Source organism: Desmodus rotundus, chromosome 8 (assembly GCF_022682495.2).
Source record: "Desmodus rotundus isolate HL8 chromosome 8, HLdesRot8A.1, whole genome shotgun sequence".
NCBI lineage: Eukaryota > Metazoa > Chordata > Mammalia > Chiroptera > Phyllostomidae > Desmodus > Desmodus rotundus.
In genome coordinates this window covers 1,097,108-1,121,588 of record NC_071394.1, presented here as the reverse complement: position 1 = coordinate 1,121,588, position 24,481 = coordinate 1,097,108, and the positions used below count along the sequence as shown (strand labels likewise).

Here is a 24,481-nt window from a genome sequence, read left to right as displayed (position 1 = left end):
AATCAACTCGGTCCCCAAACTTACCAGCCCTCATCAAAAAATCAATCGCTCTCAAGGACTCGCAGAGCTGCAAGGACCTCAAAGGTCATTGAACTCCGGAGTATTGAAACCACTGGGGAAGTATTTAAAGCGGTCCAGAGACATTTGGATAAATGTCATTTTTACTATTTAACAAAGAATAAGAAAGAACAACATACACCCAAATGTGTTACATACCAAATCTTATCAAAATAGAGCCAACCAAAGCGTGAGCTAATGGGGACTGTGGGACAAAAGGGACTTTGCAGAGCCTGCGTGCAGATCTGCCTGCCTCATCAGTGCGTCCCTGGCGAGGGAGGTGGGAGCTCTGTGCGGGTTTTGTTTCTCTTAATCCAGGCCACTCAAGTCAAAGTGTTTGTGGTGCCGGGTAACTACAGTGCGGCTGGGTGAGTCTGTCCCGATCAGGCCTGGCCCCGCTTCCCAGATCGGGTGAGGTCGGGTGCGCTCGGGGTGGGGTGGCCGCAGCACAGCTGGGTGACTCCCAAGTGCCGGGCAAGGCCCAGCGAACTCACGCGGCACATGCCTTCATCAGGGCACCGCAGCTAGTTGTGCAGCAGCCAGTAAACACCGGCTCCACCCCCGACCTGTGCGGCCCACAGCAAAGTAGCCCGCCCTCCCCGGGCTGGGGGCTCCCTCTCGGCCCCGCTCTGCGCACTCGGAGCTCGGAGGACGGGCTGGGCCCTGGCTCGCAGCTCCGTGTTGGAAGACATCCCAGCTGCACTTGACTCGGGGTTTCCTGCCCAGCAGGCCCCGCAGGTCAGGCAGGTGGGCAGCACAGCGATGACCAAGGGCAGGAGTGCCGAGCCCCATCTGTGTTTGCCAGTGAGGCAGCATGGCGGGGAGGCGTTCCTGGGACCCGGCCCTTGCTTTCAAAGCTGGGCTCTGGGCTTCAGGGCTGGCACCTCCGTGTCGCGGCTCCTCTGGGCAGGAGAGAACGGCTTCTGGCCCAGCTTCCTCCGGGCTCGCTGTTCGGGGACACTGAAAGCTGGCACACGTCTACATCTCCCAGAGGTCCCAAGAACAGACCCAGAGGCCAGGAAGGGGTTAGGTGGAGGGTGCACAGGCAGGGCAGGCAGCAGGAGAGGCGTCTGGTGAGGCCTGGGTCGGGGCACCTGCATGCAAGGTCAGGTAACGATCCGGGCCTGTGTCCCTGCCCAAGGACAGCTGTGACGCCACAGAGGCTGAGGCACATCGTCCATCTCAACTGTCTGAAGTGGCCTTGCTGGGGTCTGACTCATCAGCCCCCACTGAGCAGTCCCCAAGGAAGGCTTGAGGGCAGGGAATGGAGTAAAGTAAAATGAGGAACTACCCTCAGATGGCAGCCTTCCCTGCCCCCAGACCCTGAACCGAGGTCCCCCAGCGCCCCATCCCCAAAGCAGGGTCAGGGCTTGCAGGCACAGCTCTGGGGCCCTGCCATGTGCCCGGCAACCTTGGGAGGTCACAGAACCCCTGGGCCTCAGTCTCCTTGTCTGAAAATGGGAAGGAGGGCAGTGAGGGCCACCTCATGGGAGCACTGCCAGGACACCGGACGCCCGACCTGGTCCACACCCCCAGGATCGGCTCTACCTGTGCCCGCTGGGGGTAGTCCTAGGAGAGTGGGGAGCCTGCGACCACAGCCAGACTCCCTCCTGCCCCCATGCCCAGGCTCTGAGTCCGCATCCCAAGAACCCTCTGCAGGACCGGCAAGTGGGGTGAGGGCACTGGGCACAGGCCGGCTGCGTCTCTCATCTTTTGGTCTGAGGAGTGACCCGCGTCTCCCGAGTGTTTACTGCCAGACCAGACACAGACAGGCCCCTGACCGCCTCAGTGCCACCCCCAATTCCACCTTCGGATTTCCCTGACAGCCCCCAGGGGACTGAAAGTCCTCCCTGGGAGGGGCCCCGGCTGGCTTCTGTCTCCACGCCCTGCGGCCATCACAAGGCCTGGGGAGTGCGGGCAAAGTACCCGTGCGGGTGAGTGGAAGGGCACGCAGCCCGCCTCACTGCTTCCTGCTCCGGGCCTGTGATCAGGAGATTAAAATAGCCAAGGCCCCTCTCAACCCTCCAGAAGATAAGGGGCCCATCCATCCTGCTCCCTTCACCGGGGGGCGGGGGGATGGAGAGGCCTCACGTCCATCCTGGCCCAATTCAGGCCCCAGCCCCGACCCTGGACACCCCCCCACCCCCAGCCCACGTAGGCATGTGGGATTGTGGGACAAGGCATCCATCCCTCCCTCTCCTCTTCTTCCGGCTGGACGCCTCCAGCCCTGACCCCCGCAGCCCTGACCCCTTCCCCGGGCACTCTGGCCTGATCCAGGGACATTTTCTCCCATGACGTTATCAGTTGGCCAACCAGGCCTCCTGAGAGATAAAAAGACCGGGCTGAGGGGCTGGGGGAGCCTGCATGGCGTTCCAAGCCAGGGCAGGGGCCTGGATGGCAGGGCCCCGGCTGTGCCTGCGCCGGGCACACGCACTGGCCGCCAGTGCCGCTCCAGCCCCCAAGGCTGTGCTGCCCTTCGAAGCCATCCCCCGGTGTCCCGGCAGCGAGTGGCTGCGGCTGCTGCGGGTCTGGCGGGCCGGTTGCGAGGACCTGCACCTGCAGATGCAGCGGGCCTTCGAGGAGCTGGGGCCCATTTTCAGGTGAGGCCTCCCTGCCCGCCTCCCCGGCACGCCCTGATCCTCTGCCCCGCTGGCCGCCCACCCCCAGGCAGGTGGGTGGGGCCGCGCAGTGGAGTGTCTGCGGCCAGGAGGACGGACTCCCCGGCTCGGCTTGTGGTGAGGTTCTGCAGCACTTGGCGCACGCTGCTGGGGGGCGGCTCACCAGCACGACAGCAGCAGAGGCTTGGGCCAGACCGTGGGAGGGCCTGCCTGCTCAGAGCCAGGCCAGGGGACGGCGAGGTCAAGAGGAGACAGTCTGGATGTGTCGGCCAAGTGGGGCCCCGGAAGGGCACGGCCACAGCAGGGCTCCGGCTTTGTCCCGCAGGTATGACGTGGGAGGGAAGCACATGGTGTGTGTGATGCTGCCCGAGGACGTGGAGAGGCTGAAGCAGGCAGAAGGCTCTCAACCCCATCGCATGGTCCTAGAGCCCTGGCTGGCCCACCGGCAGCTTCGTGGGCACAAACATGGCGTGTTCTTGCTGTGAGGGCGAGTCTGGGTGAGGAGGGAGGGTGCGGATGGGCAGCCTGGGTGCAGAGGAGGCGAGCCAGGGAAGACCCAAAGCAGGCCTGCCCTGGGCCCCCGTGGGTGAGTGGAGAGAATGTGACCACAGGGCGGTGCGGGGGAGCACGGCACAGCACATCCTGGGTGCAAGGGGGAGCACCCCGTCTGAGCAGGCTGCTCTTGCAGCCACCCAGAGAGGGGGAGTCCCTGGCCCGGGGCCCACGCCAGCACAAGCTGGAGCCTCCTCACGGCCCCACCGGTGCCGAGTGAGGTGAGCTGTGCCTCTCGGGCCGGGACCCGGGGCTCCAGAGAGGGCGGTCGCTGGCTCCTGTGCTCCCGTGTGGGCACGTCTGTGGGGACGCTGCGCTGGGGAAGCCGCACCTGTGCCTGCCTGCGCCTGCGTGTGTGAGAGCGGGTGTGCGTGGACACTGTTGTGCGTGTGTGAGCGGGTGTGTTTGCCCATGTCGGGGCACCAGCATGTGGGCTCATGCATGTGCATGTGTGTGCAGAGGGCAGCACATGCTTGCTCATCGTGTGTACATGTGTGTGGTATGTTTGCCCGCATGCATGTGGTTCCCTGGTTTAGTGCTTTGTGTGTCCATGTCCGTGTGCTTCTGGCATGTGTTCTGTGTTACTGCACACACGTGTGCACACTTGTGTGTGTGCTGGGCACCCTTCTGTGGGTATGTGCTGACCCGTGTCCTATGGGCAGGTGTTTGCGTGCCTGTATGACATTCTCGACCGCTGGGGACGGCTGGCCTTAGGAAAGGTGTCCATGCTTGACTGTGTCTGAGAAGGGGAATCTGCCCTCAACCTTCTGGGGCGTGGCGCGAGTGGAGTGGGCACAGCTTAACAGGAGAGCCAGTCACCTCTCAGAGAAAAGGCCCCACACCTTCTGAGGGCCGGGCACGGGGCCGGAAGTCGACACGAGCCACATGGCACGTCTGGGCAGAAGCGCAGCCTCAATCCCGCTGCAGAGTCGAGCCCCCAGGCACAGTCCACAAAAGCCCCCCCGAAAGAGGCGTGCAGCGGGTGGGAGGGTTGGGGGGGTGGGAACACAAGCAGCTGGTCCCTCAGAGCAGCAGACAGCTCCCTTTGGGGATGAAGAAGGTGGGGTATGGGGCTGGGTGCCCGCTGCTGACTTGGGGTGCCCTGAAGCTTGCTCTCTGATCTATAGAAACGGTCCTGAATGGCGCTCGGACAGACAGAGGCTTAACCCAGATGTGATGTCACCGCAAGCTGTCCAGAAATACACCCCCATGGTGGACAGGGTGGCGAGGGACTTCTCTAAGGCCCTGATGACCAGGGTGCTGCAGAATGCCCGGGGCACTCTGACCGTGGACATCCAGCCCAGCATCTTATACTACACCCTAGAAGGTGCGGGTCCAGAGGGACCGGGCTGGGCCTGGAACCAGGGGTAGGAGAGCTGGCGGGAGGGGGCTGGCAGGAGGAGGCCGCCGCGTGCTCAGCAGCCCCGTCTTCCCCACAGCCAGCAACTTGGTCCTTTTTGGAGAACGGCTGGGCCTGCTCAGCCGGAGCCCGAGCCCAGCCAGCCTGAACTTCATCCGCGCCCTGCAGGCCATGCTCAAGTCCACCATGCAGCTCATGTTCATGCCCAGGAGCCTGTCCCGCTGGACAAGTGCCCCGGTGTGGAGGCAGCACTTCGAGGCCTGGGACTACATCTTCCAGTATGGTGAGGGCCAAGGGGATCTGAGGCTACCTCTCAGTCCCCTAGCAAGTGGGCACCGAGGCAGGGCTGGGCAGGAGGGGGGACGGGCGCTGCGGACTGCTGCATAGGACAGCAGCGGGCAGTGGCTCCCAGCACCAGGCCCAAGGCTTTGTCTCTGCGCCCACAGCCAATGACTGCATCCAGAAGATCTACCAGGAGCTGGCCCTTGACCGCCCCCAGCACTACACCGGTGTGGTGGCAGAGCTGCTCCTGCACGCAGACATGACCCTCGATGCCATCAAGGCCAGCTCCATCGACCTCACTGCCGGGAGCGTGGACACGGTCAGGCCTTCAGCCAAGCCTGCCCGTAGAACACGGAGCCCGCGTGACCCCAGGCAGCATCCTCCTGGGCCAAGGGTCTCCTGTGTGCTCCCTTCCAGTCTGTGCCGCCAAGATGTCCAGTCTGGGGCCTCATCCCTGGACCAACGGCAGGCTCTGAGGGGAGGGCACATGGGAGCGATCTCTCAGGGGAGACCTGCAGTCCGGGTGGGAGCCAAGCCCCAGACAGCCTGCAGACAGACGAGGCCTGGGGACACGCGGCACAGGCCGCAATCAGACCGCCAGGGTCCTAGCAAAATGGGGGATGGCCAACACCCAGCCGCACAGGGCACCCTGCCTGATGCCAGATTACATTTGGCTTTCCTTAAAGATCCTGTGGAGGTGACAGGCTAGTGACAGGAAGGGCAGCACAGGGCTCCAGCATGTGGAGGACAGAGCAGAGGGCAGGCCGACTCGGGGTATGGACTGCAGCCAGAGCTTCCCACCTCTGGGCCCAGCCTTCACCTGCCAGCACCTCAAAGCTGCTCTGGGCCTGGCACCTGGGACGCCAAGGCACAGATTGGTGCCGAGACGCTTCCTGGGCAGAGGCTGAGACGCTGTCATGAGGCGAGAGAGCCCAGGGGAGGGCATGTGCCTCAAGGGACAGATCTAGGCAGGCTTCCTGGAGGCAGGGACTTCCAGCTGAATGTGGAAGAACCACATGGAAGTTAGACAGGCATGAAGAGGAGACACAGAGCATGGCGGTGCAGGGGCGTAAGAGCAGACAGCAAGGGAAAGCAGTGAGGTCGAGCATGGGACAGATAAGGTCAGAGAGGTCAGGACCCCTGAAAGGCAGGGCCTCGGGCACTAGGCCTGTATCCAAGGCTAGAGGAAGCCAGTGAGGAGGACGTCAGGGTCTGACTCCTGCTCCCCAAGGGTGCCTCATGGGCCCCAGGGCCCCTCTGCTGAAGCAAAGGCTGCAGCAGACAGGTCGTTGCCCCACGTAGGGAAACACCAGGGGCGCATTGCTGTGGGGATGGGATTTAGGAGATACTCAGTTTCCCAGATCCCAGGTTGGGCTGGGGGATGCCTCTCCCTGCACAGAAATGACCCATGGTGGGGGGTTAGGGGGTGGGGACTGGTTGGGGTCTGGCTGGCTGCAGATGCCTAGGGGACATGATCCCATGGGAGTAGGTGGACTAGGCTCCATACCCCACCCCAAGCAGAAGGCAAGGGTGAGCCCATCCTGGAGCTCAGAGGAAGGTGAGACCCAGGCCTGAAGGTCTCAGCTCCCTGGGCTCTGCCCTGCCCTGGGCATGCCCGTCACCGTGGTGGGAGGTGGCCCTGGGGGCTGCAGTGCAGGGCCGGGGCCCAGGTCTGAGGCTGCACCCACGGCTCCTGCAGACGGCCTACCCCTTGCTGATGACCCTCTTTGAACTGGCACGGAATCCTGAGGTGCAGGAGGCCCTGCGTCAGGAGAGCCTGCTGGCAGAGGCCAAGATCTCGGAACATCCCCAGAGGGCACCTGCGGAGCTGCCCCTGCTTCGGGCTGCCCTCAAGGAGACCCTGAGGTAGGTGTGGCTCCCTGGGCTGCCCCAGCCACTTTGGGCCACAGCCTACAGGGCAGCACTCACCAGGCTGGGCCGCAGATCCCGGGGCTACAGGCAGCTTTGCCCAAAGAGGCATCCCCTGCACCTCCTCTTCCTCTCCCTAAAGGGGCAGGGGCGCTTTGTCCCCTGGGATCCTACCTCGTCCTGGGCACCAGCCTCCACCCTGTCGTCCTTAGCCAGGAGGCTGCTCAGGCTGATGGAGCTCGGGCTGAGCTCAGGAGGTGCGCGGACGCAGCTCCCCAGTGACAAAGGGACCTGTGAGGGTGGGGAGCTGCCCTTGTCTGCTGTGCCCTGGACGGGGCAGGCAAGGGGCCCTGTCCCAGCTGAGGAACATGTTGGCTGCCCCTGTGCAGATTGTACCCGGTGGGTATCACTGTGGAGCGGCAGGTGAGCTCGGACTTGGTCCTGCAGAACTACCACATCCCCGCTGGGGTGAGTGAGGCCCCACAGCCCTTGCAGCAGGCACCGAGGCAGCTGACCCAGCCCTTGCGCCAGCTCACCCTGCCCCCCCCCCGGCCCCTCCCCGCCTGCAGACGCTGGTCCTAGTGCAACTCTACAGCCTGGGTCGGAACCCCTCCGTGTTCCCGAGGCCCGAGCTCTATGACCCCCAGCGCTGGCTCAAAAGGGGCTCCAGCACCAGGCTTCCCCACTTGGCCTTTGGCTTTGGCGCTCGACAGTGCCTGGGGCGACGTGTGGCGGAGACCGAGTCGCTGCTTCTGCTGCACCACGTGAGCAGCCTGAGCCCTGCTGCAGGCGGGGGCGGGGGCGGAGTGCCTGGGGGCGGGGCTGCGTGTGGAGCCGGGCGCCTGGAGGCGGGGCGTCTGGGCCGCCAGGAAAGCTGACGAGGCTGCGCCTGGGATAGGTATGGGGCTGACCTGTGAGCCCGGTGGAACCGCACTTCTGTCCTAGGTGCTGAAACACTTCCAGGTGGACACGCTAACGCAAGAGGACGTAAAGATGGTCTACCGGTTCGTACTGATGCCTTCCACCGTTCCACTCCTTACCTTCCGGGCCATCAACTAGTCACATCGCTGCACCACCCTCCCAGCCACGCCACAAGCCCCCCTCTGCCTGACCCCGGGCCATCCCTCTTTCTCCCCGAGGCCCTGCTTCGTGAGCCGCACCACGGTCCAGCCAGCACTTCGCACAAATGGAACAGCCGGGGCCTCTGAGGTCAGGTCATGCCAGGTGGTGCAGCAAGGCTGGGGCAGAGCTGGGGATAAGTCTTGGTTGCAGGTCCTGGTTATGCTCCCAGTCCCACCAGCACCTTCTCCTACAAGGAACACCATCGGAGGGCCTGACACCCACCGCAGCACCCCAGCACCGGCTCCAGGCTCCGCACGTGTCCAACCAGGGAGGCCTCTGACCTTGTCCCTTGCCTCCCTGTCCAGTCTTATGTGCCCTCTGCATTCAACTCTCCCCCCATGCAAGAGGTGACTGCGTGGGCCCCCTGTCCTGCTCTTCGGCTTTTCGAATGCCGTGCTTCTTGTCTGCGATGCTCTTGCCCAGAGTCGACCCTCACGCTGGGTTGTGATTTGCCCACCTACCCGTTCTGCCCAGCCCATGTGCCTCCTCCTGGCACTGCCAGCCCTCTGCGATTGTGGCTGAGTCTTCCAGCCAAGGGCCTGGAGAGGCAGGTCATCAGTACTGTTTCCTAGAAGAAGGGCCACCAAGAAGCTGACTATGACACCTGATACCCACCTGAAAGCAGGAAGGATGGTGAACCCCACTGGCTAGCATCGGAGTGACTACAGAGAAGCCTCTGGAAGAAGGGGGTGGGGCCATCTTGGCCAAGTGCAACTGCGTGTCCCCTTTAATAAAGCCCTCTGTCTGAAGTGCCAGCTGCCTCTTCACGCTGGCCGGCAGGACAGGGGCCACCCTGACCTTGTGGGCAGAGAGGCTCTGAGCAGCTGGGAGCCGGCTGGGGTCTCCTAGATGGCAGGAGGGAGCCATCTGTCCCACACCGTTTAGGGCCAGGTGACACCCTCCACATAAAAAAGGGTCCTGGAAGCAAGGCTGGGGGCGGGGTTGCCGCACTCTCCCTCCCACCCGCACGTCATCAGGTGAGAACAAGGCACCGAGGCCACACCAAGGCAATAGGGAGGAGGGCCCACACTGCTGGCTGCACGGCCTGCTGGCACCGAGCCACCCCAAGGGCACCCTGTTCAGTCCCCGGGTGCGCCAGCGTCTGCACACGCCTCAGCACTCCACTCCGGCCACAGTGAGGAGGGCTGCTGCCCCACAGCGCTGTCACCCTGCCCTGGTCAGGCACTGTGGAAGGGACTTGGGAAGTCCCAGGGAGGAGGGTCCAGGCTCGGGTCACACAGGCACAGGCTGGGGCCCTGGCTCCCCACGTGGGCCAGCCCTCGCTGCCTCCAAGCCTCAGTTTGTCACAGGGCATTCTGAGCAACAATAAGCCCTGTTGCACCCGTGAGGAGGATGGGCATTTGGAAAGCTCCCAGGTCTCTGCCCCCACGGGGACGCACTAAGTGGGAATTCTCCTCCCACCTCTCCAAAGCCCCTGCATTGCCTGAGGCCTGGCTGTGTGGTCAGCCAGCAACGTGGGATGGCAACAATGGAGTCCGAGTAAAATATCTTTAGTAAAATATCTTTGCCCTGCAGGGAACATGTGTCATTCTGCAAAGCTTGGTGCATGTGTTCCCTTGATGGTCCTGGCAACCCTGAGTGGAAAGCACTTTACAAATGAGGAAGCCGAGGCTTCGAGAGCTCAGCTAGCTGTCCAGAGCCTCACAGCTCGTTCAGCCAAGATACTAGTCCTGCCTTCACTGCCCCCCCACTTCTCCCCGTTGAAGGGCTTTACTTGGGGCATGAGTGTGCATGTTTCAGAAATGACATCTAACTTGAAGCATCGCTGGATGCTTTTAAAGATCATCTTTTGGCCCTGGTTGGTGCGGCTCAGTGGATTGAATGCCATCCTTCAAACCAAAGGGTCACCAGTTCAATTCCCAGTCAGGGCACGTGCCTGGGTTGTGGGCCAGGTTTCCCAATAGGGGGCACTCGAGAGGCAACCACACAGTGATGTTTCTCCTTTCTCCTTTCCCTTCCCTTCTCTCTAAAAATAAATAAATAAAATCTTAAAAAAAAATAAAGATCGTCTTTCAGTTCACTATGTTCCTTCCCTTTTACATTTAAAGTCTGCAAGGGCATCCTTTTTTTAAAGTTCTTTCTTTTTTTTATTTTTTAATATTTTATTGATTATACTACTACAGTTGTCCCATTCCCCCCCCTTTGTTCTCCTATGCCCTGCACGCTCTCTCCCACACGCAATTCTCCCCCACTTAGTTCACATCTATTGGTCATACATATAAGTTCCTTGGCTTCTCCATTTCCTATACTATTCTTACCCTCCCCCTGTCTATTTTGTACCTATCGTTTATGCTTCTTATTTCTTGTACCTTTTCCCCCATTCTCCCCTCTCCTCCTTCCTGCTGATAACCCTCCATGTGATCTCCATGTCTGTGGTTCTGTTCCTGTTCTAGTTGTTTGCTTAGTTCATTGTTGTTTTGGGTATTTATTTTTAGGTTCAATTGTTGATAGTTGTGAGTTTGTTGTCATTTTACTGTTCATATTTTTGATCATCTTCTTTTTCTTAGATAAGTCCCTTTAACATTTCATATAATAAGGGCTTGGTGATGATGAACTCCTTTAACTTATCTGGGAAGCACTTTATCTGCCCTTCCATTCTAAATGATAACTTTGCTGGATGGAGTCTCATCTTGGATGTAGGTTCTTGCCTTTCATGATTTGGGATACTTCTTTCCAGCCCCTTCTTGCCTGCAAGGTCTCTTTTGAAAAATCAGCTGATAGTCTCATGGGAACTCCTTTGTAGGTAACTGTGTTCTATTCTCTTGCTGCTTTTAAATTCTCTCCTTATCTTTAGTCTGAGGTAATTTAATTCTGACATGTATCATTGTGTTCTTCCTTGGGTCCAACTTCCTTGGGACTCTCTGCGTTTCCTGGACTTACATGTCTATTTCCTTTGCCAGATTGGGGAAGTTCTCCTTCATTATTTTTTCAAATACGTTTTCAATTTCTGTCTCTCTTCTCCTTCTGGCACCCCTATGATTCAGATGTTGGAAAGTTTAAAGTTGTCCTGGAGGTTCCTAAGTCTCTCCTCAATTTTTTTTTTTTTTGAATCCTTGTTTCTTCATTCTGTTCTGGTTGAATGTTTATTTCTTCCTTCTGGTCCAAATCATTGATTTGAGTCCTGGTTTCCTTCCCATCACTGTTGGTTCCCTGTACATTTTCCTTTATTTCACTCTGCATAGCCTTCACTTTTTCTTCTATTTTGCGACCATACTCAACCACTTCTGTGAGCATCCTGATTACCTGTGTTTTGAACTGTGCATCTGATAGGTTGGCTATCTCTTCGTTGCTTATTTGTATTTTTTCTGGAGGTTTGATCTGTTCTTTCATTTAGGCCTTTTTTTTTTTTTTGGTCAGGGTGCACCTGTTATGTAGTAAGGGGCGGAGCCTTAGGTGTTCACCAGGGCGGGGCAACCCATGTTGCTGTGTTGTGGTGATGTGGGGGAGGGGTCCCAGAGGGAATAATGCTGCTTGTTCTGCTCTCTACCAGCTTTCAGTCACTTCCGCCACTACCCACAAGCAAATGGGGCCTTTCTGGTGCTGATTCCTGCATGGGTGAGTTTGTGTACATTCTAGGACCCTGTGGGTCTCTCCAGTGAACTCCCCTGTGAGGCTGGGAGGATCTCCTGCTGCCGCAACCCCCACAGGTGTTTTCAGTCAGAGGCTTTGAGGCTTTATTTCCCCGAGCTGGAACCCTGGGTTGTGCGGTCTGTCTCACTTCCCCAGTTGTTCCTCCCGGTTTATCTGCGCAGATGTGGGACCAATAGGTCCTCCAGCCCCTAATCTGATAAAAGCTCCAGCATCCTTTCATCTGTTCCTCAGGCAGTGGAGGCTCACCTTGTGCTCACCTCAGGCAGTGGAGCACAATGGCTCCTATACCATCTGGAATTGCTTGCCGTGCTCCTGAGGCACTCAGGTGGAACTGATAATGGTCTCCTGGAGTCAGGGTGGGTTGCCCCTTCTGTTCCTGGAACAATTGCTTTTACATGCATTGATTACCAAGCTTATTAGCTATTACCTGAACTCAAATTGTCCAGCTCTGGAGTCCCCGGTCATTAGGAGGTTGTGACTCAGTGTGTGGGACACATGCCCCACTTTCTTAGCGAAGATAGAAAGGTCTGTGTCAGCGCTCGTCACAGCGGGGAGGGAAATGGCTTCATGTCAGGCTTTTTGTTCAGTTCTGGAGGTTTACCTGCTTTGCTTTCTCCTGCCTCCCCAATCTACCATCCCTGAGTTTCACAGACCTTCCTTACACTCTCTCCCCAGATTCTCATGTACAAAAAGAACTGCAAAGTGTCCATGGGGCGTTTTCTCAGTCCTTTGAGGTTTAGCTCCCAGGCCAGGTCCCGAGAAACACTTTAACCCTTCTCTGGGTCTGGATTGGCTTTCGTGGAAGTGTCTCCTCCATTCTGCCCAGCAGGATCCTCCCTGGTGCCCTTTCTCCCTTCCCTCAGCTCCCAGCGGCTGAGGCCACCCTGAGGTGTCTGTCGGGTTTGGGGCTGAGGATGAGAAGGCACTCAGCAGGGCACCACCGGCAGGTCCCAGCACAGCAGCCGGTCCCAGCGTTGGCACGCTGAGCAGGTCCTCTCAGTCTCTCATTCACTCATGTAATGCAGATTTCTGCAGCCCCTGGCAGGGCCAACCACCGCAGCACACGCCAGGAGCGAAGCAGTCAGCCCTGACTTGCAGAACTCACCAGGTGGGGGACCCCATTCTTAGGGAACAAGCACCGAGCTGTAGGTCCGATCCTGCCCGAGCAGTGGCGGTGGGATGGCGAGCACGGGAAGGGCTGCTTCACACAGCATCCAGGCCTCCCAACAGTGACCATCACACTAAGCAGTGTCGCCTGGACCAGATGCAGGGAAGTAGGAAATGAGACGGAGCGGGAAGTCGGGCAGCAGACTCCGACGCAGAGGCATGCGGGTCTGCACAGGCTTGGGAGAGGAAGGCGCTCTGTCAGGGGCCACTGGTCAGTTAGGGTCCAGAAGTGGGGGAAGGGAAGGAGCTGGATGATCCTGGTCACCATGGCCACCACCGGCTCCCAGGTGTGAAGCAGCAGGAAGAAGCTCTTAGGAAAAAGTTCAGGAAAGGGGCCCCCTGGCCTCAGTGTCAGGGACCCTTCTTTTCAAGACAGAAAGCGCACAGCAGCAGGAGAAGCTGGCAACGCCACGCACAAGGCAGCTCAGAGCCTCTGTGAACCTGATGGCGAGGGAAGGGGCCCCCCGCCGAGGTGGGAGGGGGTCAAAGTCTGATGGGTGCTGGCAAGGGCCCCCGCGGTCTCCTCGGTCTGTCGCAACAAAGCGCCACAAACCGGGTGGCTTCAGACAACGCAGACGTATTCAAAAGTAGGGCTCAGTCACAGTCTGGGAAGCTAGCAATGCAGGCCACACCGGGGCGTCCTTCCGCCTGTTTCCACGACTGTCTGTCTACATGTCCTGTGTGCACGGTGTCTTCCACCTCCGGGTGCTGCTGCGACCCAGGAGAGCTCTGCCGGTGGGGAACCGCCCCCCCCACCGTCCTTCTGATGCTGTTGCTTCGAGTGCTGACTCCGACGCGGCCTGTGGGTGAACAGTGTGTTTGCAGCAGAACCCTAGGAACTAGTTTCAAAAGACACAGGGTCCGACCTACAGGCATCCCAGCTCCGGGAGATTTGCCGACCTTCAGCCACGGAGCCGGGACGGCGTGAATCCAGCAGGACTGACCCGGGGTGGCGCACAGCAGGCCATCTATCACTGGCCTTATCAGAGTGGACGTGCTCGTCTGCCTGTGAAGGATGTTTCAACCCCCTCCCTTCATCTCTTTCTTCTGTCCCCCTCGCCCTCCTTCTACAACCGCTGCCTCCCCTGAGAGGTGGAGACTAGCTTCAAGACATGAGTCCCCATCTTCCAGGTGGCCGGCATCTGCAACTAAACCACTTTCCTTCACATCAGCACCTGCCTCTTGAGAAGTGGCTCTTGTTTGGGGGGCTGCCGGCCCTGCTTTTGGTTCAGTTTTTGGCGACTCCAGATGGGACCATGTGCACTCCCAGTAAGACCCCGAGGGCCTTGGGGTGGGTTGCCAGGTGCCTGTGACAGGCTGACCCTGTCGATGGAAGATACCTGGTTCTTCTTACCGATACCTGTAAAGAATTACAGATCAGCAAATCTATTAACGTGCAATCAGGGATAATTAGTGATCTGTTCCCAGGGAAGAGAACGGACTAACTAAGGAGGGGGGTGAGGGGCATGTGTTCAGGGCAAAGCAGGGTGGCAAAAGGAAGGGCCGCTGAAGGCCGGGGTGGCAGGCCCCTGGGTGGCCAGAGGCCAGAGAGCCAACAGCACCAAACTGCGAGTCCTGTGTTCTGAGGATTTACGTAGCTGGTGGGATGGGAGTAAAGAAGTGTCATATTGATTGGCAGGAAGTCGGGGCGCCAGCTTTCCTGGAGCGAGGGGGGATCTGACGACCCAAACGTAGGTGTGTGTGTGGGGGGTCTGTTGGCCCGAATCCTTGTCTGGCCAGACTCCGTTTGTTCATCTTGTTGTAAAACAGATGCGTGACAGGAGGCAGTTCATTAAAGTTGGGGCAGAGTTAGCAATGGGCTCTTTCTTTGGGCACTAGGGACTCCCTCGTAAAGCAGCTAGTGACCAGAGGTAGGCCAGTGACCAAAGCTGCTTTATGGGCTTCTTTCTTTGGGCACTGTTGGCCCTCTCCTGCCTCCCAGGCCTGGGGATAAAGCAGTTTCAAAGGCTTTCCTTCCCAGATAACGGGGAGGATACACAGTTTCCAGGGATCCCTCCCCTGGGCTCTCCTTATGTTTCTGGAGAGGCTGGAACACCTGCCAGCATGATGGGACCAGGCTCAGGACTGCTGAGTCAGTTCATGAGACAGGTCTCCCTCCTCGTCCCTGCCTTGGTTCACTGTTCCTTCTACCTCAGTGCTGGAAGGCGTTTCCTGGCAACCAGCCTGCTAGCCGCTGGTCAGCAACAGCAGCACAGTCTCAGAGGTCTTCCTGTGCTATCTCCTGCCTCCTCCCCAGGGAAGGGGTGTTGGGAATTGCCCAGTTCTTCATCTTGGGGACTCTCCCTGCTCTCCCTCTAAGGCATGAGCCACCTTGAAATGCCACGTCCAGTTCCAGTACGGTCAACCATGTTGTCTGACAAGGTCCAGACATGGGGGATATGTCTTCAAAGAAGTGTATCCTGGCCCGGAGGACATGGCATTACTTGGGATCTGTGTGTGATTTTGTTCTTTCTCTTTCTTGGAATCTATATTTTTACTGCCTTAATCATCTGGAACCTCCTAGAAATGATCACCACTCTTAGAATTGACCAGCGGCTGACACAAACAGGATATAATCAGACCAATGCGTCTCTAGTCAACAAGTCCCTGAATGTCTAAAAGCCGCTAGAGTAACAGCCCCTCCTTTACCTTAAATAAGAATATATATCAATTAGACAGCCATAGAAATAAGAAAAGCTGGTTAGCTATTAAGCATATAGAAACAGTTACTATGAAGTTAAAGTTTATAGTACACAGAGAAACATTTTAGACAGAAAAGATAGATAGCTAAGTTAGATATCACAAAGGCCTTATTGCCTCTGCTCAATCTACCGTATACTTTTGCCCTATGAACAATTTCTGAAAATGTCTAATCGTCTGATTTATAACTCTCCTGGTTAAAATAATCTTTGTTCACTATAACTGAATCTATGCAAACTTTGGTCGAAACAATCTTTGTTTAATATAATTAAATCCATGGAAACTTTCGTACTTTTCCTGGTTACCTTTGTTTTGATTTTTCTGCTTAACTGATCATGCTATACACTTGCAAATGTTAATCTATGCCAAAAAGGAAAATATAAAAATCCACTTGTACTTGCAATAAACGAGTCAGTGCTTCACCTGCCTCTGAGCTGTGTAGTTGCCTGATCTCCACGTACCGACGCCTCATAGCACCTTCGGGACCCCCTGGACTCTGCTGCGGCTGGACTGCGGCATTGAAACACTTCGTTGGTGAAGGAAACAGGTCTCTGGAGGGTCAACAGGCTCCAGTCTGGGGAGTGGAAGGAGCTGGACTCCAACCTTAATTGTTGTGGTTTTTATTTGGAATCTTATTGTTCAGAGAAATTTGCTTTGGGAATGGGAATCTCAGAGGGGGGAGGGCGGGAGACAGAGAGGGAGAGAAACATCCATGTGAGAGAGACCATCCATCGGGTGCCTCTCCCACGCCCCCACACACCCCCAACCTGCCACGTGGCACCCAGCCCAGGCAGGTGCCCTGACTCGGGGACAGGTGGCCTTCCTGTTCACAGTCCGTTGCTCCACCGTTGCTCCACCCACTGATTCACCAGCCAAGACTCTCAGTTTCGTTTTCCATTTCTCCCCAGGGGGAAGTCAGTTTCGTTTCAGGAGCTCTCCTCTGCCTGTCTCGGTTTCAGTTATGCTTTGGTTGCTTTCTTACCTTCTGGAGACTTGGTTTGACCTTTGCTCTTTTGAATCCACTGGGCATCTTCTGTCTCTGCCATTTGGGCTGTGCCATTTGGACCTCGGCAGGGTCGTTTGCAGTACCAGTTGGTGTAAGATTCTAAGGCTTGCCCCCACTGCTCTGGTTCAGTGGACTGAGTGCTGGCCTGCAAACTGAGAGGTCATGGGTTCGATTTCCAGCCAGGGCACATGCCTGGGTTGTGGGTCAGGCCCCGTTAGAGGCAAGTGAGAGGCAGCTGGTTGGTGTATCTCTCACACATCGATGTTTCTCTCTTTCTACCTCCTTTCCCCTCTCTCTAAAATATTGATAAAAGTAAAAAATTAAAGAATCTAAGGCTAGCGTTCCAGTCCCTCCTAGTCAAGGACTTAGTCTGAGACCACTTGTTTCTTTGAACTTGGTCTTTGCTGTGGATTTTGTTTGTTTCTGTTTTGAAAGGAATGGTTGGTCTCGACCTGGAATTGTTTTGCTAAAGGTCAAGGTCGGGTAAACAGGAGATCTTTCATGTGCAAACTTTTCATGTTGTTACATCATAAGCATTCTAACTGAGCAAGGATTGGAATTTATGGTTTCAAGAGGAGAAAAGATCTTAGTCCCCTCTCTCCCAGTAAAACTCAGAAACAAAAGGAAAAGGGGGAAAACGGACACTCTTAAACTTAAGGGCTCAAGCCATGCCAGCCTGATGTCTGCCCCGCCCCTTCTCCAGCCTCCCAAAGCTGTCGAGGGCACGAGATCAAGAGCCGTTCACTTATCCGTGCGCTACAGAAGTGCAGTGATCACAAGAATAAAATGTGCGTGTACTTGCCAGTGGAGGAAAGAACTGTTTCGGAAAGTTATGAAATAAACCAGTCTCTCGAAAGAATGTTGACCACTGCACTTCCAGCCAAGATGGAGGCGTAGGTAGACACACTGTGCCTCCTTGCACAACCAAAAGAAGGACAACAAGCAATTTGAAAACAGAAAACAACGAGAACTGCCAGAAGATCGAACTGTATGGAAGTCCGACAACCAAGGAGTTAAAGAAGAAACATTCATCCAGACCAGCAGGAGGGGTGGAGACGGGCAGCCGGGCGGAGAGGACTCGAGGCAAGGCAGCAGCTGGTGGACCCAGCGAGGTGGCGGATTATGGAGCAGAGTGGGCAAAACTGTAGCTGGCCGGTGGGGCAGCAGCTGGTGGAACGGGTGACAGATGGCTCAACCCAGAGTCCCAGCTCGGGGAAATAAAGCCTCAAACCACTGATTGAAAACACCTGTGGGGTTGGGGTGGCAGCGGGAGAAACTCCCAGCCTCTCAGGAGAGTTCGTTGGAGAGACCCACAGGGTCCTAGAATGTACACAAACCCACCCACTCGGGAAGCAGCACCAGAGGGGCCCAATTTGATTGTGGGTAGCGGAGGGAGTGACTGAAATCCGGCAGAGAGTGGAACAAATGCCATTGCTCCCTATAGGACCCCTCCCCCACATACAGCGTCACAGTGCAGCGACCAGCATTACCCCACCCTGGTACACACCTAAGGCTCCACCCCTTTACATAACAGGCATGCCAAGACATAAAAAAAAATGGCCAAAATGAAAGAACAGATCAAAGCTCCAGAAAAAATACAACTAAGCAATGAAAAGATAAAAACACTGGTAATCAGGAAGCTCACAGAATTGGTTGAATTTGGTCACAGATTAGATGAAAAAATGAAGGCTATACTAAGAGAAACAAAGGAAAATGTACAGGGAACCAATAGTGATGGGAAGGAAACTGGACCTCAAATCAACGGTGTGGACCAGAAGGAAGAAAGAAACATCCAGCCAGAAATGAATGAAGCAACAAGAATTCAAAAAAATGAGGAGAGGCTTAGGAACCTCCAGGACATCTTTAAACATTCCAACATCTGAATTATAGGGGTACCAGAAGGAGAAGAGGAAGAACAAGAAATTGAAAACTTATTTGAACAAATAATGAAGGAGAACTTCCCCAATCTGGCAAAGGAAATAGACTTCCAGGAAGTCCAGGAAGCTCAGAGAGTCCCAAAGAAGCTGGACCCAAGGAGGAACATACCAAGGCACATCATAATTACATCACCCAAGATGAAAGATAAGGAGAGAATCTTAGAAGCAGCAAGAGAAAAGGAGACAGTTACCTACAAAGGAGTTCCCATAAGACTGTCAGCTGATTTCTCAAGAGACCTTACAGGCAAGAAGGGGCTGTCAAGAAGTACTCAAAGTCATGAAAGGCACGGACCTCCATCCAAGATTGCTCTATCCAGCAAAGCTATCATTTAGAATGGAAGGGCAGATAAAGTGCTTCTCAGATAAGGTCAAGTTAAAGGAGTTCATCATCACTGAGCTCTTATTATATAAAATGTTAAAGAGATTTATCTAAGAAAAAGATAAAAAATATGAACAGTAAAAATGACAGCAAATTCACAGTTATTCACAACCACACCTAAAACAAAAGGAAACTAAGCAAACAACTCTAATAGGAACAGAACCACAGAAATGGAGATCACATGGAGGGTTATCAATAGGGGAGCAGGAGGGGGAGAGTGGGGGGAAAAGTACAGAGAATAAGTAGCATAAATGATAGGTAGAAAATAGACAGGGGAGGGTAAGAATAGTATAGGAAATGTAGAAGCCAAAGAACTTGTATGTACAACCCATGGACATGAACTATAGGGGGGGGGAATGTGGGTGGGAGGGGATGTGCAAGGCGGAGGGGAATAAAGGGGGGGATGGGACAACTGTAACAGCATAATCAATAAAATATATTGTAAAAGATTATTCACTTCCTAGTTGCTTTTCAAGTAATCTGCTTTGTCTTTTAATTTCCTTTTAATTCAAACCTTATTTAGAAATATCTTTTCACTTCCACATGGTTGTTTCATTTTGGATGTTTTTTGTGGTCAATTTCTGCGCATCTGGCCCACTGCTCCTGCTCCGCTCACTACTGTCTGACTACCTGCCACAACTTGGACTGATGCGGTCACAGGCCCACAGTGTCCACGGCGTTGTGGCTGAGATGAGACAAATTCACACGGACTACCGAGTCCTGAGGAGGAAAAGGGTCGGCAGGGCCACTGTCTCAAGGGGAGAGCGCCCCGACCCTTTCCTGGACAGGCTTTTACTGCTTTTCTGGGCACATTACATGGAGGATGGTCCTCACTTACTATGCACAGGTTCACTTTAGGTGGTTACCTTTTACAGAAAACAAAGGAGCCAATGTTGCTAATTACATCGAAAGGGCAGGGTATTTGCAAATGTAAAGGGAAAAGTGGTTGAACTGGTTACACTCCTCCTTGGAAGGTTTAGCATAGATTTTAGGAAGTTACTTTAAAGATATGCAGTGAACGTGTGCTTCCTCAGCTCAGGGTGAGGCAGTTTTAGCAAAAAGCAAGTCTCAAAGTGGCCTAGATACAATGCAGGCCGGATTTGCCACGGGAGAACCTGTCCGTGGGCGTGGGTCCTGTGTGCCAGACCTCGCTTTCCACTGGCCTTTCCGAGTGGGAGCTGGGCCCACACCACGCAGAACGGTCTCCTATATTTCCCCCCTTGTTTTTAGTCAGGACCACTATAGACCCCACAAAGCTTGCTACTTGCTGGTCTCTCAAACGACCCTGGAAAAATAATTTGCAAACGCGTCAAAGTACACAGAGCATTATTATAATCGGTAAGCAACCAGTGGCTCCAAAGACCCACATTCTCAGATTAAGCCCAAAAATCATTGTCAGGCAGCAATGATCAAACAATAGATAACATTCAAAGAACTCTGAGGGCTTATTTAGAGTCAGAGTAGGTGGGTAAAGAGCCATAAAACTTTTGGGAAAGAAGCTCATTTCAGGGTTGGACCCTTATTTAAATTGAGGGTATTAGCAAAGCAGGTTTCAGAGGATCTTATGCATTCTTTCTTAGGCCTGACCTCCCCAGGGAACCCATCCTTTTCAGCATAGGGCTGCACCCACCTCCAGCATTGTTTCAGGCTTAGGTCCAGCAGGGCAAGTAAGGCAGCCTAGAGACTAGGAGACTTCTTGCAGACAGAATGAGGACTCAGGCTATGTCCAAGCTGAGGGGCAAGGGTCCATCACCCCCTTTCTCCATAGCCCCCCAAGTGCTTCCCTGAGGGCCCCCTCGTGATTATGCCTGTCTTAGGTCATCCCTCCCTTGAGGAATCTTACCCGTCATTGGCTAACCGGTCATGCACTGGGAGCCAAACAGGGTGAAGTAAAGGGGTCAGAGGTGGTGCCCCTGCCAGGGAGATAAGCTTTGTCTCCTTAGCGGCTTATGGTCCCAAGGTCTCTCACTCAGCCTTAGCCACAGGGGGTTACAGTTTCTGAAACCAGGCAGGGCGGTTGCCAACATCTCCCCTTTTTGGTTTGTGAAATCAATTGTAGTTGTCAAGCCTGTGAAACCTACTATTTGCTGTTCCCGAATGCAATCTCAAGCAAACAACCTGCATATACACTGTAAAGCAAATAAGAATTAAGACAAGGAGGCGCCCGACGGCTGCCGTGACCCAAACTCATAAATTCAGTCCACTGAACCAGTTCTTTTGGTTCAGCTATTGCAGATTATCGTGGAGGGTCTGGAACACTTTCTGTTCAGTTCAGCTTCTGATGTCACTGAGCTGTGGTGGAGCTCATGCCGGAGCTGATCGATTTGTCCTTTGAGATCGCTAGAGAACGCGTCCTGCAGGTGATGACGAATATCTGCCCAGCAATGCTGACTGGAATTCCACTTCAAGGGGGTGACCCACAGCTTAGAGAAATCTGCATCAGGGGAGTCCAATGGAGTGGAGGTGGGTTGCCGCCAAGGAAGCCTTTTCTCTGATATGGCTTCGCCCTCTTCACCGCCAGCTCCAAAGTCCGTTCTGGAGAGGAAACACAAGCATACCCTCTTCCCCGAGTCAATAGTTCAACTGGGCCTTTCTAGCTTCCTTCCCCTAACAGGCCTTTGTACAAGAACAAAGGGTGTGGGCCTGCGGGCCTGGTTGGCACAAGGTGTTTGTCTATGGGTGACTTTAAATCATCACGATTCCAAAAATCGTACGTATATATTGCTAGCGTGGTGAAATTCCTGGGGGGTGTTTCCTGATTCCCCTTTTTGGTCTGTTTAATAATGTTTTAAAGGTCTGGTGAGATCTTTTAACAACTGCTTGACCTGTAGGATTATAGGGGATACCCATTTTATGCCAAATTCCCCATTTTTCTAAGAAATCCTGAGTGGTTTGTGTAATATATCCCAGGCCATTATTAGTCTTGATTTCTTGTGGACGGCCTAAGTGGCTGAAGGCCGCCAGTTTTAACATTCTTTGCTGATTCCCCAGTGAGGGGAGGGGCCTGTGGAACACCTGAGTAAGTGTCTGCTTGGAAAGGCAGGCCCCTGCTGTTTCTGCACCTGCAGTGAGTTCGAGCAGCAACTTATTACTCTGTTGTTCTCCGGGCCTGGTAGTTCCTAGGTTCAGAGTTTGCAAGGAAAGTGGGAAAGATGGGGGGGGGGGGGGTACTTTGCTTAAATATGTTGCAGACAAACGTGGTTATGCGCCAAGGGCCTTTCGTGACTTGATTGACTAACCGTTCCCTCCGGGAGAATAGCCAGTTCTTCCCCAAGGAAATGATCAGTGTTCACAGGCACTGAGTTAAATAATGGTGCCTAGTCTTCTGTGGAGAAGGGCTAGTTCTCCCCGGGAGACAGTACACCTATATTTCATGTTTACAACAAAAGGTCACAGCTCTGGCATAAACAAGGAGGATTCTTAATATTTCTTTAGCACATCACGCCCCCCCCCACTTATACCACCCTTTAGATTGACAAATTATGAACACATTCATAACCTGCAGAAAGTTTTTTCTCCACTGGCAACTACATCTCCTTTTTTAAAAAACAATCGATTTAAGTTATTTCTGAGTAGAATCCTCATGATGTCACATTAGACCTCTCATTCGGTTTACCAGAGGTTTAGTGAAATATTTTGAGACTGAGCCATTCAGAAACAAAAACAAAATTCAAGCAAAAGAGTATTTTCAAATTAAATCCTCTAAAGGATTAAATCCTTTCTGTAATAATTTATCATGAACACCCCCCCCCCCCCCCCCCCCCCCCCGCCTGCTCTGTAACACTAGGGCCACCCACTTCCTGGAAATTCCCCAAAGTGCAGAAGGTCACCACTTCCTCCTGCAAACTCCACAAGCATCCATCAATCACTCCTCCCCAGCTCCACCCTCGGTGGCCCCCCCATCTCCTGGCCTGAGACTCTTCTGGCTGAAACCAGCTGAGGTCCAGGAGTTACCTCCAGAGGTTAAATCTGAAGGAAAGGGAAGGGCTTGTGGTGTGGCCTGTTGCTAGGCCCCTCCAGCCCTTGGACTTGAGAAAGGAACAGGCCTAGCTCCTATTTCCTTGGGTGGGGCACAAGGGCATTGGTGGAGGAGCAGGGCAGGGCCGGAAGTGAGTGGTGGATATATCTGGGCCAGCGGGGAGGTGGGTCCAGATGCTGTCCTGCTGAAGGAGGCTGAAGCCAGCAGTGAGTCCACAGCCAGTGCAGGTGGGAGGAGGCTGGGGGAGGTGAGCAGGGAGGTCAGCCATGGAGGGCCAGGGCTGGGGAGGGGAGGCCTGGACCTGAACCTGGGACACCCCGCAGGCCCCCTCCCTTCGTGGCACAGTGTCCAGGAACCATGAGAGGCCTCCGTCTGGTCCTGCTGTCGGTCCTGCTGTGCTCCGACCACGGTCAGTGCCAGCGCTGGCTGCACCTGCCCTGGGAGTGGGGTGGGTCGGCGGTCCCCACGTCTGGAGCTGTGAGGGCTCTGTGCTCCGGGCCCTGGAGGGTGGGCTCCGCAATTCCTGTGCAGGGGCCTGCAGGCAGCTGCCCAGAGGCCAGGCTCCAGTTCAGGTTGTGGTTCTGCTCAGCGGGGGTCTAAAGCCACCTTTCCTGTCATCTGAGCCGGGCCTGTGTCCCCACCCCACCCCAGCCCTGAGCCTGCAGTGCTACCTCTGTGGCGGGACCCAGACGGCCACACAGTGCCTGGTCATGACCTGCGGGCAGGGGCACAACGTCTGCTACAAGGGCGACCTAATCAGCACCTGGCAGGACGGTGAGTTCCCGGCACCCAGAGCGGGGTGGGCGGTGGCTTCGGGGGCCTCGTGGAAGGAGTGTGGGTGTGTCAGGTGCCAGGTCCGTGTTACCTGGGGCTGCTTCTGCACAGAAGAGCCTGCAGAGGCCTCCTGGAGGAGGAGAGGGGTCTCCCTGCAGACAGAGGGAGGGCCAAGAAGAGCCGGTGACCACAGCCGGCCCCAACAGGGACAGAGAGGACTACATGCTCCCACACCAGGCACTGTTTTCCTTCTTGCAGGGAAGAAGATCAAGATGAAGCTAGGGGGTTGTGCCCCTTCCTGTGAGGAAGTTTCCAAAGAGACGGGGACAAAAGCTAGCCCAGGCCCGGGGCTGGGTCCAATGGACAATATATTGGAGGGGCTGGGTCCGCTGGCCCCCAAGTTTGAAGTGCAGGGTGTGTCCTGCTGTGAAAAGGACCTCTGTAACGGGGTGTCCCGGGCAGGGCGCAGCCTCTGGGCCCTCGCTGGGGGGCTCCTGCTCAGCCTGGGCCCAGCCCTCCTCTGGGCCCTGGTGTGAGGAGCTGCCTCCGGCACAGAGCAGGGCGAGGGAGGTCCTGTCCACGCAGCACGCACGGAGGCACCACGGTGAGCTCGCTGTCCCACGCGCACACGCACCCTCAGACCTGGAGCGCTCAGCTAATGGGCTGGGCTGCAGCCCTCCCGGTCCAGGGCCCAGAGAAAGAGGCAGGCTCCCCCCAACACTGACCCAGCTGTGCCAACAAGCCTGTCACAGTTACCAACGCCGTCCGTCCACCTCAGACCCACGAGGCAGAGACCACCTGCTGGACAGGGGCCTTGGGGAGAGCCGCCCCCACAGGGGCTCCAGCCAGTCTGCCACCAGCATGCCCCCTGCAAAGAGAAAATAAACTCAGCAGCCCCTGCCTGCCGTTGGTCTGCCACTCTGCCCGCCGGGGGCATGGGGTCCCCACAACCACTTCCTCCGGAGTCTTGGCTCCCACCCCATCTCGGGAATCAACTCCAAGGGCCTGACAGGTTAGCAGGGGCTGTGCCCAGAGGAGCCATCCCGGCAGCCTGTGGGGAGGCTCCC

At 55.6% G+C, this 24,481-nt stretch overlaps 2 protein-coding genes and 1 long non-coding RNA gene across 6 annotated transcripts; 2 read left to right on the top strand and 1 right to left on the bottom strand.

Annotated features, from left to right (window-relative positions):
* The first annotated feature begins 2,420 nt into the window (after nucleotides 1–2,420).
* Nucleotides 2,421–9,834, top strand: LOC112315587 (cytochrome P450 11B1, mitochondrial-like). 2 transcript variants are annotated; one of them, XM_024572328.3, is made up of 9 exons: nucleotides 2,421–2,657; nucleotides 3,001–3,156; nucleotides 4,355–4,554; nucleotides 4,667–4,870; nucleotides 5,034–5,188; nucleotides 6,569–6,735; nucleotides 7,128–7,206; nucleotides 7,308–7,502; nucleotides 7,684–9,834. In XM_024572328.3, the coding sequence occupies exons 1-9, from the start codon at nucleotides 2,422–2,424 to the stop codon at nucleotides 7,795–7,797; spliced, it is 1,506 nt and encodes a 501-aa protein (XP_024428096.1). In that variant the 5' UTR covers nucleotide 2,421; the 3' UTR covers nucleotides 7,798–9,834. The 2 variants fall into 2 exon arrangements, with proteins under 2 accessions (XP_024428096.1, XP_045037510.1); XM_045181575.2 differs by lacking the exon at nucleotides 2,421–2,657 and adding an exon at nucleotides 2,672–2,792.
* A 197-nt stretch (nucleotides 9,835–10,031) lies between these two features.
* LOC123480903 (uncharacterized) lies at nucleotides 10,032–22,684 on the bottom strand. The gene is made up of 4 exons (XR_006657048.2): nucleotides 22,616–22,684; nucleotides 20,292–21,196; nucleotides 15,763–16,497; nucleotides 10,032–13,999 (listed from the first exon to the last, which is right to left on the bottom strand). It is a non-coding gene; the product is annotated as an uncharacterized lncRNA (long non-coding RNA).
* Nucleotides 21,099–24,316, top strand: LOC112315547 (lymphocyte antigen 6H). 3 transcript variants are annotated; one of them, XM_053930170.1, is made up of 4 exons: nucleotides 21,099–21,124; nucleotides 22,964–23,049; nucleotides 23,292–23,414; nucleotides 23,673–24,316. In XM_053930170.1, exons 1-4 carry the CDS (start codon nucleotides 21,114–21,116, stop codon nucleotides 23,948–23,950), a joined length of 498 nt encoding a protein of 165 aa, XP_053786145.1. In that variant the 5' UTR covers nucleotides 21,099–21,113; the 3' UTR covers nucleotides 23,951–24,316. The 3 variants fall into 3 exon arrangements, with proteins under 3 accessions (XP_053786145.1, XP_053786146.1, XP_053786147.1); XM_053930171.2 differs by lacking the exon at nucleotides 21,099–21,124 and adding an exon at nucleotides 22,714–22,867; XM_053930172.2 differs by lacking the exon at nucleotides 21,099–21,124 and adding an exon at nucleotides 22,789–22,846.
* The last annotated feature ends 165 nt before the right edge of the window (nucleotides 24,317–24,481 follow it).